This window comes from Anser anser (genome assembly GCF_964211835.1).
Source record: "Anser anser genome assembly, chromosome: 1".
NCBI lineage: Eukaryota > Metazoa > Chordata > Aves > Anseriformes > Anatidae > Anser > Anser anser.
In genome coordinates this window covers 62185391-62197626 of record NC_139720.1, presented here as the reverse complement: position 1 = coordinate 62197626, position 12236 = coordinate 62185391, and the positions used below count along the sequence as shown (strand labels likewise).

Genomic DNA, 12236 nt, shown 5'->3' with positions numbered 1-12236 from the left:
ACGGGAGAGTCCATTGCCCTCTAGGGCATCATCTTGAAACCATAAATCAGGCTAACATCAGCAATTAATACCCAAGGACCTAGCCTTGCATGCACCTACACATGGCATTTCATTGCCTTCAGAGAACCTGCAGGATGCGGCGCTCCAGTTGGAATGAAACTCGATGTGTTTTCACAACAAAAGGATGTCCTCCTGGGATCATTCACTAATTGGATAAAAGCATAAGAACTACACCATTACCATCCCTAGAGGAAACTCATTAGCAACCTAATGAAATAAAGTGATGACAGGAAGGTATTTTCTCATCATCTTTTAATGCTAACAGGCTTCAAAGCCATTTCACTTCCTCACCCTCTCCTATGGTGCCCCGAAACCCCACGGCACCTCTCAGAGCATCACAGACAGTCCCCTCTCCTGCATATTACACAGCATCAGGGAGCAGTTTCAGAGCACAGAGGGATTCTAAGTTGTCCAACTCATCATCTTTGATGAATCTGTGCAATTGAAGCTTAATCCCTGCCCCACTTGGAAAATGTTCCCCAGTGGGTCAAGTTTCCCGATGAGTCATACAGCTTAGAAGGCATATAATCTGCCTATTAGGGGTTTCACTGTTTGTTTTTAAGAAAAGTCAAGCTCAGAAACACTAGAAAGAAATTACAAATATAAAACAAGCACTGCATAAGCACAACACTTTTTTCTTTTCTTTTTTTTTTTTTTTTATATAAGTGTTTATATTAAATGAGAATTTCATTTTCTCCTCCTGTAAACAGTGTCAGGTCATACTCCCAGACACTTGTGTATTGTAGATCTAAAGTATGATTGGTTAGGGCTATACATATTAAGCACGTTATTTAGTAATGTAAAGGGAAAAATGAAGAATTTTTAATCCATCTGAAGAAGATAAAGCAAGACAGGGTATTCACCTACCACTTTCACGCTATATGTACCTACATCTCTCATCCCCAGAGAAACAACTCCCTCCAAGTCCCTGAACATTCAAAGAGAGCCCACATCTTTCCACCAGGGGCTCTTACATACCGTCAAACAACCGAAGCCATCAATATTATTCATCTCTGCAATGGATCTATAGCCTAGCTGAGGCTATAGGGCAGCTAGCGGCACCATTCCCTGATCCCAGTGAGTAAACTCATTGCTCACAGCATATGCCTCACTGGCAGCCTGAGAAAGTAACATCCTACAGCTACTCATACCCCATGTTTATCCACAAAGATACGCAGGAGGAGCAATGATGCAGAAAGTTAGTGTATGCCTCAATTAGACACCTCTATTCTCTCTAAATATGTGGCCATTTGTCTACGACAATGGGGATTAGTGTTACGTACTATGGAGGGCCAATGATCTGGAAAACCTTCTAGGAAGAACTGGAAACTGCTACCCCTCAAAGTGCAGACACACCAGATGATGAAAAGCAGTTTCCCATCGTGAACTGCAATTTTTGAAGAGAGATAAGCTTTCGAACAGCTGTTAATCAGAAGGGGAGGCTGGCAGTGCCATTCAGAACTGCACTTGAAGGGAAATCCAGGACTGAAAGGTTCAGGACCTCATTACCAAGACTTTTTCTAGAAAGAAAAAAAAAATTTCAATCCACCATGTTTCCTCAAAAACACAGTACAGAAAGGATGGGATAAGTATCAAGCTCAGTCCCAGAGCATAGACAGACCAAACCCTACACCTACTTACTTTGTCAAGAGTGCTGTAATTGGTGACCACTAGAACAAATAAACTCTTCCCCACCACCACCACCCCTTATCTACATTTAAGCAGAGCCATTTTATTATGTTAGTTGGAGGTGCTAGGAAATCCAGGACAATCAGTTAGTGCCCTGTGGCAGCCTCGGGCTAGCACAGCTCTTTAAAAATGAACTGTCCCACTTGCTCCATGCACAACAATTCAGAGGCAAAACTTGGGAATATCTTGTGTTACCTGCTTAGGAAAGCTTGGGTACCTGCTCAGATCAAATCACAGTATTCATGCACAGATGTCCTCTGCTGCTTCCCCAAATTTCAGGTTTGCTCTGAAAGTTGCAGTTTTGATCCCTCCTCCTCCCTCCCCCTTCTAGAAGGGTGGCTTGCTGTTAGAGCTAGGGTCAAGGACTGGTTCCCAGTTTAGCACACAGACTCCACATGCCATCTTGAATAGGTCACCATCTTCCTTTTTCTCAGCTTTCTCCATCCCTAAGGCTGTAATCTGTAAGTGGTAACATCCACCTAACAAAGACAGTGCAGAATTTGACTATTTGTAAATCCACTTTGAAAAACACCATACAATGGACAAGTAGTAGATTTCTGCTTAAGGTAAGGATCTGACCAACAAACCAGATTTTTCATGTTAAAAAGCAAAGCATTGTTCCTTGACACTATGCTGTCTCCTACTCCATTCACAGTTCTCATCTGCAGACAGGGAGACTTAGGTCTTTTATAATTGAGACACAATTCTAGTGAAATTTAAGGTGAAATACCCCTCTTCTCTTCCTAACCACAGTCGTCCCAAGCCCAGTGTTATCCTCAGAGAGATATTCAGGCACAGTCTGGATAGGGAAGCTGTGCTGTGCAGGATCATGGCCAACCTGTGGCATGTGCCAGCTAGCACACACTAGATGAGGTGGTGTGGGTGCGAGGGCTGCACGTATCTTAATCTTGATGGATGTATTTTTTCTTGAATTCAATTAATAAGCAAAAAGCAGCTAGCACATTTCCAGAGAGGTTAGGGGAAGCCTTTATGAGTTGACTGGATTTCTATCATCTTCCTTGCTGGCAGCATCAGATGGATTGGACATGCATCAGGGATAGCCTTACCAGAAGCTCAGGACAGGAGAACTGAGGGACTGCCACTACATGGGCGCCAGGGCAGCAGCTGTACACACAGGCCAGCACATCTACACTGAGAGAAGCAGGAAAGAGAAATAGAAAGAAAAGTAGTCTAGACTGAAAATGAGAGCTGAAACTGGGGCAGAGAGACCTGGGGGCTTTAGATATGGCTACAGCTCTTTCAGACAGGCCCAAGGCCTTCACCATGAGCAAACACCTAAATATTCATAAATACCTAGTACCTCCACAGAAAGACACTTAAATACAGGGAGAAAAACTGCACACAGTATACTGGAATTAGTAATATAACAGCAACCCTTCAGCTTATGTTCCTGCACATTTTCACAGAGCAGACAAAAAGAGAAGTCTCAGCCCACACAAAATTATTTACTAGAAAGTACAGGTGATATTCCCACATAAACGCAACCTGGAAAACACACAGCAGAGTCCTCCATGTCCCTGTCCTGTCACACACCTTCCTTCGCCCTAAGGTTATGCACCATGACATCACCTTACCCACACATAGCCAGCAAATACCCAGCACTAGCCCACATGGAGATGCCTATGGACACATACAAGCTTCTCCCAATGTACTCTTACACCTTTTTTCATACACACCATATCCCACACAAGTGCGTAACTGAGTTAACACATCTCCTCCACTTACAAAGGGTTAATAAAAACTTGGGGTTTGGGAGGGTCAGTGGGAGAGAGAAAGGAGCTCCAGCTTTCCACATCCATTTTACTCCCAGGTGAGGCTCTTCATAGTTCTGAAACTAAAAGAAGTGGCCACAACACTGCAAGCCTCCTTTACCCAATTCCTCCCCCCTTCTTTAATATTTGGAGAATCCTTCAGCTGATTGCCAGTGTCTCATGCCCAGGCTGTAAAGCACAGGAGCACAGAAGAGTATTGCATGTAGGCATCACCTCCCCGATATCCCATCTATGTTGCCAAGTTGGCCAAATAAAAATCTGCCAAAAGCCTGGAGAAGCTTCAATCAAATCATTTAATCAGCCCCATGACCAGCCCTGGTGAGATCTGCCTACCTGCTCATTTCTTCCCAAGGAACGGCCAGAACAACACTGCCTTTCCACCTTATCGAACTCACGTGGCAGCTGATTCAGCATTTATTACCTGATAACATTTTCCATCTGCAAGAGTCCCAGGGCAATCTGAGCTTACAGGTCTGTGCCAGTACTACATAACAGCTTTGTCATGCGCTCGTAGAGGCTCCCCATTTCAAATCCCTCAGGTGTTTCTCTGCTTCTGAGCACATACGTAATGCCTCCGCAGCACACATGCAGCTTTACTCAGAATTATCATTCATAACGTGTCTTTTGCAAAGTACTGCTAACTTCATATAAAAAGGGAGAATGGAAGAGGTGTGCTCTAAATTCAAAGAACTAGTCCTGTTACTTTGTGTGACCTACAGACATCGATGGCTAGCCTTGCAGCCATCTCTCTAAGTCAGTAGGGAATTTTAAAGGCAAACCTGTTTTTCCTGTGGTATTAGTCTTTGTTTCTGAACTATCCTAGCCTTTTTCTGCATTTGTTCCAGCACAACACAGGGCTTCCATTTCTTTCCTCAAAGCTTTAGACATGAAAGCCAGTGTTACAAAGGTCCCTTCATGTACCTAAAAGTGAGAAGTGGTGTCCTTTGGGAGAAAACGAAGTGGTGAGGGGTGTTTTGGGTGACAAAGTAAATTGAGTCACTGTTGTGCGAGTGGGTGGTACCAACCCTGTGCAGAGCATACCCGAAACTCTAACAAAAGAACGGCGTAAGCAGATCTTACAAGATTAAGCCAGAGCGCAAGCATTATTTTCTTGACATTTGATAGAGGATAAAAATAAGTCCATCATCTTCATGCAGAACAACCTTGCTAATTTATAGAAATAGGACATATCAAGATTCAAGGAAACCTGAATATAAGAAATAAACAAAAATCAAAAGATCAACGGTTTGTGTTGGATGTTTTCGTTTTTACGAATGTCAGTCAGATTTAATTATTTTAAATGCTACACAGTACACTAGTAAATGCTGTCATATTTCATAAAATAATTAAGTCTTAGTAATAGGAGACACCTCTACCATCCTGTCTGTATTTAACATTTGCTGAGAAGCGATGTGAGTCTTATGATTATTATCACATCTGTAAATAAATGAAGCAAAACTCAAGGATGTTTCCTGCGCTTAAGTTTCTATTTTGGTCCAAGGATTCATCTGTAGTCCCAGGTACTCATGTTCTCTGTCTCATCCAAACACATCAGCAGTGACGAGGCCTGTTGAATTGGGGAACTTCCCAGGATTTCTCTGCCACGACTTTTCCCCTGCAAATGCAGGAACAAAACCCACTCTGATTATCATTTTGGCCCCTTTTTGCCAGAACTACCAACCATGTATTGCTGATGGTGCAGGCAGAGAGGTCGGCTTGGTTCTTGGCTTGTTTGCAGACCTACCCACTTAACATGGGAGGGCACTGAACAGCTTTTCATGGCTGGTCAGAAAAGCACCAGGCGTGGAAACTCAACCCACCCGTTTCAGACAGAGACACCTCTGAGCGGATCTGGGCTCCAACGGACACGGCAAGCTGAGAAAACCACCTCTGGCCACTTCTATTACTAAAAGTGAAACTCAGTATCTCCATCTCAGGTGAGCCACCGGAGCCAAAAAAGCACACCACCAGCCTGCTGCCTACCAGCATTGGGCCACTCCATGGGTCTCCTAACAGCCCCAGTTTTGGGAAACTAAGTCACAAACGAGCAAGAATCCTGAAGTCTGCTGTGCACAACATCAGGCAGGATTCCTCCGCTTGGTCAAAGTGAAATTACATTTCCCTAGATAAACTGTCCCCTAGTGACAATCAGTTGCCAAATGCCACTTGAGCTCTCACAAGAGAGCCATTAAAACTTCAGACTTACTTTTTTTTTTTTCTTCCCAAGGCCACTAACCAAGATTCCCTGGATTTCTAGATAATAATTATTAAGAAATTAAAAACCATTTGCATTATTGATGGTTTGAGTTCGTTTTTAGCTTAGGTTTTGTTGTTGTTGCCGTTGTTTGTGTTTTGGACATTTTTAAGTAAAAGCTTAATTTCTCTTTATTTCAAAAATTATTTGGAGGAAATTTCATGTGTACTTTAGCTAAAAGAGACCGTAGAGTTCTTCACAGTACCCTGCAGTGACAAAAATAATGATAAAAATTTAAAGGACAGAAAATTTTGCCTATTGCTCATGTCACAACATCTAGTACACATTCAGCCAGGTCTAGCAACAGGGGAGGTAAATACTATTCCAAGAAGCAGTCAGTCTGCAGAGAGCATTTCTCTTTAGCAGGGATGCTTATTTGATTCATTTTTCCCCCTTCTCTCCATTTGCCAATTTCTTTGCAGTGACTTTGAGTTCTATCAGTTTATGAGAAAAACATATTTTTCACTCTGAGCCCATGGTTCAGATTTGTAAGCAGGAAAGCCAAAGAGTCTTTAAGATGCTTAATTCCACATCTGTAGGGTAAAAATTAGCCCTAGACATGGCTGCTTATCTGTTGGCATTCTGAAGTTAGCATGCAGCTCCTACATAGGCTGTCCTCATGTAAGTGGACGAGGATGAAAAGGGCAACCATTTCTCTGAGTTTTCATTCGGGCTGCACGGGGACCAGCTCTGCAAGATGCCCCTCACCAAGGAGGGGACACCCTGGGTTTCCGACCACCTCCCTGCCCCTCAGTGGGACAAGTGGTACCCTCCAGCCATGGGCTGAGGTGCAGCAGCACCGCCGCTCACGGCGTGGTGTATCGGGAAGGGCAGGCACCCCGTCTGCAAATTAAGATCCGCTTAAGTAATGTGTGTTGGCAACACATAGACACACACACAAACAGGCACGCTTTAAAGCCATTAACTCACGCACAAGCACAGGTAAGTGGCATATCCCCACTGTGTATGTATACATAATTATATCACATTACTGGGAAGAAAACAGCAAGCAGACATCTATTCTTAAAGGAATTAAGACTGTTAGGTGCAGGAAAAAAGCTTTGGGAGCATGGGATGTAAGGTGGTATGTGATGGCTGGGAACACAGCGAGGTCAATGGGGCTTGGGAGCTCCCTATGCAACACACCTGTAGTATTTACAGCATTACAGCATAGCAACAAAAATAAGGGAAAAATGGATAATACTTTAAGCCAAATTCAAGTAAATCACGTTTGCATGATAGGGAGTGATAAACGTAGAATTGGTACAGGAAGCATATTTCTTCACCCACTTTTCTTCCCCCCCCCCCCGCCCCGTAGCAATACCTTGACCTCTCTTTCAGCCATCTACTTCATTTCTTCAGTTGTCAAAAACAGAATTGTTACATGCATTTGCAGAACTTTAAGCAAGTTCTAATTATATTTTTTGTTGGTGTTTTTTTTTTTCTGCTCATATAAATAAAGATATATGGGTGTTTGTCAACGTAACATACATATGAGCTATGAGCTCCTATATGAGCTGTTTGAAAGGCAGTGCAAAGCCTTGAATAACTTCTACTGTACTAGTGGATAAGGGAGTCCAAGTACCAACATAAATAGATTTTTTTTTAAATATAGTCATTTACATTTACAAATGTATTTCAACACCATAATTTACAGAGATGATGGTAGCAATTTGAGGAGGCTGGGGGTTGTGGGGTGTGGAGAGCTCAGCAGAGGTCCTTTATGAAAGTCTTCCATTCTTCTATCTACTCCGATCATTCCCATGGATAAATGAGAGTGCACATATTATTTGTAGAAAACCAGTTCCAATAGAAAAAGTGTGGAAGTCTAAGGATACAAAGAAAATGTACTTTCTTGCACATAGTCTAAGTCAAATGGAATGAGTAATGTGCATCAAGAGGTGCTTAGGAAAAGGCTTCCTTATCTAAACATTGAGGAATTGTCGTACACCTCCCTAGCTGGAGGAGGAGAAAGGCAGGAGGAAGAAGAGAAATAAACCCTGCATTTCTCCTATTAGCATTTATTTAAAACTCTTACAAATATACACCATGCAAAAAATTTCAATACCACCTATAGCTTCAGCACACTTCTAGATAGTCTAGAAAGCAGGGTACTACAGATTTTAATATCTCCCCACCTCTCCTCAGAAGGGGAAGATGTCCAAACCAACGAAATAAAAATGAGAACATACAGCCCGAGTAGAAGCATCTCCAAAAACGTGTGTTACAAACCCCATGCCTTCTCTGCCAAGATGATACCCATTAGCAAATCTGCCTTGTTAACCATTACTTCAATAGCCCACCTACGGAATCTGCCTTTACCAGCAATAGGCAACACACTGCTAAGTGGCGTGTGCTAGAAAAACTAGCGGGATAGAGGTGCAAAAGTACTGAGAGGTTACTGGTATAATATAATGCCCTCTAGGTGTTCAGTAAGTTTCTCCTTTTCACATCACTCACCTTATGGAGTCCTGGATGAATCACCCCAAACTTTACACTCACCACCGAGACCATCACCCTTCTGAGGAGGTCTCCCTGCATAGCTGAAGTATTATATAAAACTTCAGCTATGAAGAGTGTTTAATTACATCATTCTTAAGCCCTACCACATGCAGAGACTCAAACCATTACTAAGCTATCTCAGATTTAAGCTGACAGCATGAACACGTTAAAAAAAAAAAAAAGTAACTCCGTGTCAGGGGAGATTCTTCTCTTGCCTACCTAAGCCTAGAAGCACTCTTTCGCTGCCGAGACAAAACAAGGAGCACCTCTGTGCTTCCTACCCTCTCGGCTAAGAGCGCTCATCCCTAGCACGCTGCAACACCAGTAGCTGATGGCGTGCTGCCTCTGCAGCCAGAATTAGGTAAGACCGAAGAACTTTTTTGCATTAAGCATCTCAGACAGCGATCGCTGGCTGTCAGCAGCTGCTGACCGTTAGCAGACTGCCGGCGGTAGCAGCAGAGCGGCCAAACCCCGCCACCCACTCACCCGTACAGGTGCGTTCCCAGGAGGAAGGAGCCGGTATATTGGTTATCGCGGGCAGGGGATAAAGGCACAGCGGCAAAACCGCAAGACCCTGGTTACGAAAGCAGCGCCCTGCCCGGGCTGTGGCACGCCGCGGGGGGGCTGGTGGCAGCGGGCACGGGGAGCCGGCACCCACCTGTAGGACACCTGCTTCCTGAAGGTGAGGCTCCGCAGCTTCTCCTCCAGCGACTCCTCGCCCGCGCCCAGCCCCGGCTCCTCCGGGACCCCCGCGGCTCCCGCCGCCTCCCCGCCGCCCTCGGCCCCCCGGCAGCCGCCCGCCGCCCCCGGCTCCTCGCCGCCGGCCGCGGCGGGGGGGTTCATTGCGGCGGGGGGCCGCGAAGGACGAGGAGGAGGAGGAGGAGGAGGGGGGGGGGGGGGAGGAGGAGGAGGAGGAGGAGGAGGAGCGGGAGGGGGGGGCGGCCGGGGGGCGGCGGGCGGCGGCTGCAGGCGCTGGGGCGCGGCGGGGGCCGGGGGGGCGCCGCCGCTGCCGGGGCCCCGGGGCGCGCTGCGAGCCGCGGCGGCTGCAAATGGCAGCGCGGGCGCGCAGCATCCATCGGCGGCCGCACCGCAGCGGGGCATTGTGGGAAACTCCCGGCCGCGGCACGCCCCCCCGGGACACGCCCCCGCCGCCGCCCGCCAATCGGAGCGCAGGGAGCCGCCGCCAGGCCACGCCCCGGCACGCCCGGACACGCCCCCGCGGGACGGGGACCGGGACCCCGGCGGCCGGGGGGGGCAATTATTTTAATAGAATGAAAATATTTAATAGAATATTTTATTTAATAGAATAAAAATGTTTTATTTCATTTTATTTTATTCCATTTTATTTTATTTTATTCCATTTTATTTTATTTTTATTTTTATTTCTTTTTCTTTTTTCTTTTTTTTCCTTTTTCTTTTTCTTTTTTTTCCTTTTTCTTTTTTTTCTTTTTCTTTTTTATTTTTCTTTTTTTTTAATTTTTCTTCATTTTATTTTTATTTCTTTATTTTTTTTTGTTTTATGGGAATCTGCCATTACGTGCTCGCAGCCCAAACAGCCAGCCCCACAGAGCTGTCTTCCATCACAAACCTCACAGTGTCTCATAGTAAAATGACTTGTCCTCCCACCACATTAGCCCCCCTAGCCCTCTGGGGGAAATGAAGAAAAACTTTGGAGGTGCATACTGTTTAAGCACATGAGCTACCAGTGAGAATGAGACTAAAAAGAATGGAAAAGGTCAAGCTCTGGGGCTATATGAACGTTATAGCACAAATTATGCTCTACAAGTGCTTTATCTTCTGCATCCAAAACCTGTCCAAGGCAAAGTGATGGAAAGCTGTAAGAAAAAATAAATAAATAAATAAATAAATAAATAAATAAAAGAGGAGAAACCTGAACATCACCACTCTCCTGAGAAGGCAAGCCCTACAGGAACAGATTTCATGCATTTTCATGAATTTCCATTTCCCTCCCTCTTTGCGATACCTTTGCACCAGCACAGGCAGTGACAAAGCCCAAAGGCACACAGGCAAGCAGCATTTACATGCTGCCGTAGGCACCAGAGTTGCACCAGATGTTGCAATACCTTGGGTGTAAGTGAGCCAGCCTTAAGCCATTCAGTTGGCTCTTTAAACCTGAGCTTTGCTCCTCCTCCAAGCCTATTTAAAGTTTCAGCTTATCCGTACTTAGCACACATCATGTGTACATCGCTTGCCTCGACTTCAGTAATGACAGGCTCCCCGAAAAAAAACAATGTTTTCCCATCCCCTGTTGGCAGGAAAGAAGGGTGATGAAAAGTATCTCTCTTTGCTACAGTTCGAGCATTTTAAAAGTTTAGCCAACCTTCAAAATGATATTCCATCCATATGCATGGATGATCTATGTGCACATGCTTCCTCCAATCTGTACATAAATTTCCTCCTGCAAACATCAGACTACTTTTAGTTACTAATGAAGCACATGGAAGAAAGCACAATAAAACAATGTAAAACATGGCTTCATAGAAGCAAAACTAAAGCTGTTGTGCAGAGCTGTTAAATAAAGGTCCGGATCCTGCTCTCAGCTGCAGGCAGAGAGATCTGCAGGCCAGCAGGAACTCTGCAGGCCAGCAGGAGCTCTGCTGGAAGCATCCCTGCCTTTTCCATGGGACCTCAGAAAGCCTCCAGACGAACTTGCAGGGAAGCTAGCAGCCAGTATTGCTAGTGAAAGCATCCACTTTGAGAGCACGTGGCCACTCTTTTCACAGAAAGAAGCTACAACCTTTTGGGATGGAACCACCAGAGATCTGTTTGGACCTATCCTGAAATCCAGCTTCAGGGACACGGAGCATTGCCGTAAGCCCTGCTCGAGTCATTTAAAGTGCCTTTGAGCCTTTGGTGTTGTTGAGAACCGTATGTGCTGTTGCTCTGGAAAGATGCCAGTGGCATGTGCAAAAACACTTCGGTTCCACACGAGTTTTGCACTTGGAGAGCAGAACAGCGTGCACCATCCACAGCCCTGCTCCTTTCAGCCCCTGGTCCATGGCAGAGCAGCTCCGTGGGCTGTGCCCCTGCAAACTGCTCCAGCTGTCCCTAAGCACTGGTGCAAAGCCCAGGAGCAAACAAGAGTTTCCTAACCCTCCCTTTGGCTAAAATCCAGGCCAGCGAGCCACGTGCTCCTTCCCCAGCAGGAACCATATCGTGGCTCCTGCTTGTCGGCAGCAATGTTGCCCACCGTGCACTGGGATTACCTGCTTTAACTCCAGCTGCCGCGATTTGCATGACTCATTTGCAACGTGAAGTGCTAAAGCAACTTCCTATACCTTTCGCTGAATGTGAGCAATTGTGAGCGAACCCGAGGCTGGGGAAGGAAAGCCCTGCTCACACAGCCGCACCTGCGGCACAGCTGGCAACCCCGGTGCTTTTAGACAGGCAACAACGGCAGGAACTTCCTCGGGTTCGCTCACAGACGTGCCTGCAGACCTACTGCTGTACCGGGGGCGAATGAGGAGCACAGAGAGAGATTTCCAGCAGGTTTTGCCAATATCTGGGAGCGCTGTGCTGGCAAAAGCCTGGATTCCCACAGCAGGTGTCTTCTTCCTCAAGCTGGCTCAGTGGCGGGGCCCCCTGCTCGTCGGGGGAGCTGGCGAGCTTTGGTGGGTGACAGGCACTTCTCCTGGAGGGACCTTACAGCAGGTGGATGGGGGAATGGAGCAGGAAATGCTGAGGGAGGAGGGAATTCAGCCTTTTGGAGTCAAGCCAGGAGGAGGAGGTTTATTCCGTCACTCAGATGCCTGCTAAAGCCCATCCTGAACACTCCAGTGTGCACAGGCTGCTAAGTTGTATGCAATGGGAGGGACTGAAAATCTGGTAAATAGGTGAAAATATGAAAAAGAAATGGGAGTAGGGAAGAAAGGGATGAGATAACCTTACATGGTTGGTGTGCCAGGCTGGCCAGGGAG

General features: G+C 46.0%; 1 protein-coding gene across 2 annotated transcripts in view; it reads right to left on the bottom strand.

Moving 5' to 3' along the window:
- The window catches only part of DGKI (diacylglycerol kinase iota), a 212342-nt gene extending 203200 nt beyond the window's left edge, over window positions 1–9142 (bottom strand). For both annotated transcript variants that reach the window (XM_083801009.1, XM_083801007.1), the window contains exon 1: window positions 8957–9142. In XM_083801009.1, coding sequence (XP_083657135.1) covers window positions 8957–9141 — 185 coding nt within the window. In that variant the 5' untranslated portion in view covers window position 9142. The remainder of the gene's footprint in view (window positions 1–8956) is intronic.
- Between the last annotated feature and the right edge of the window lie 3094 nt (window positions 9143–12236).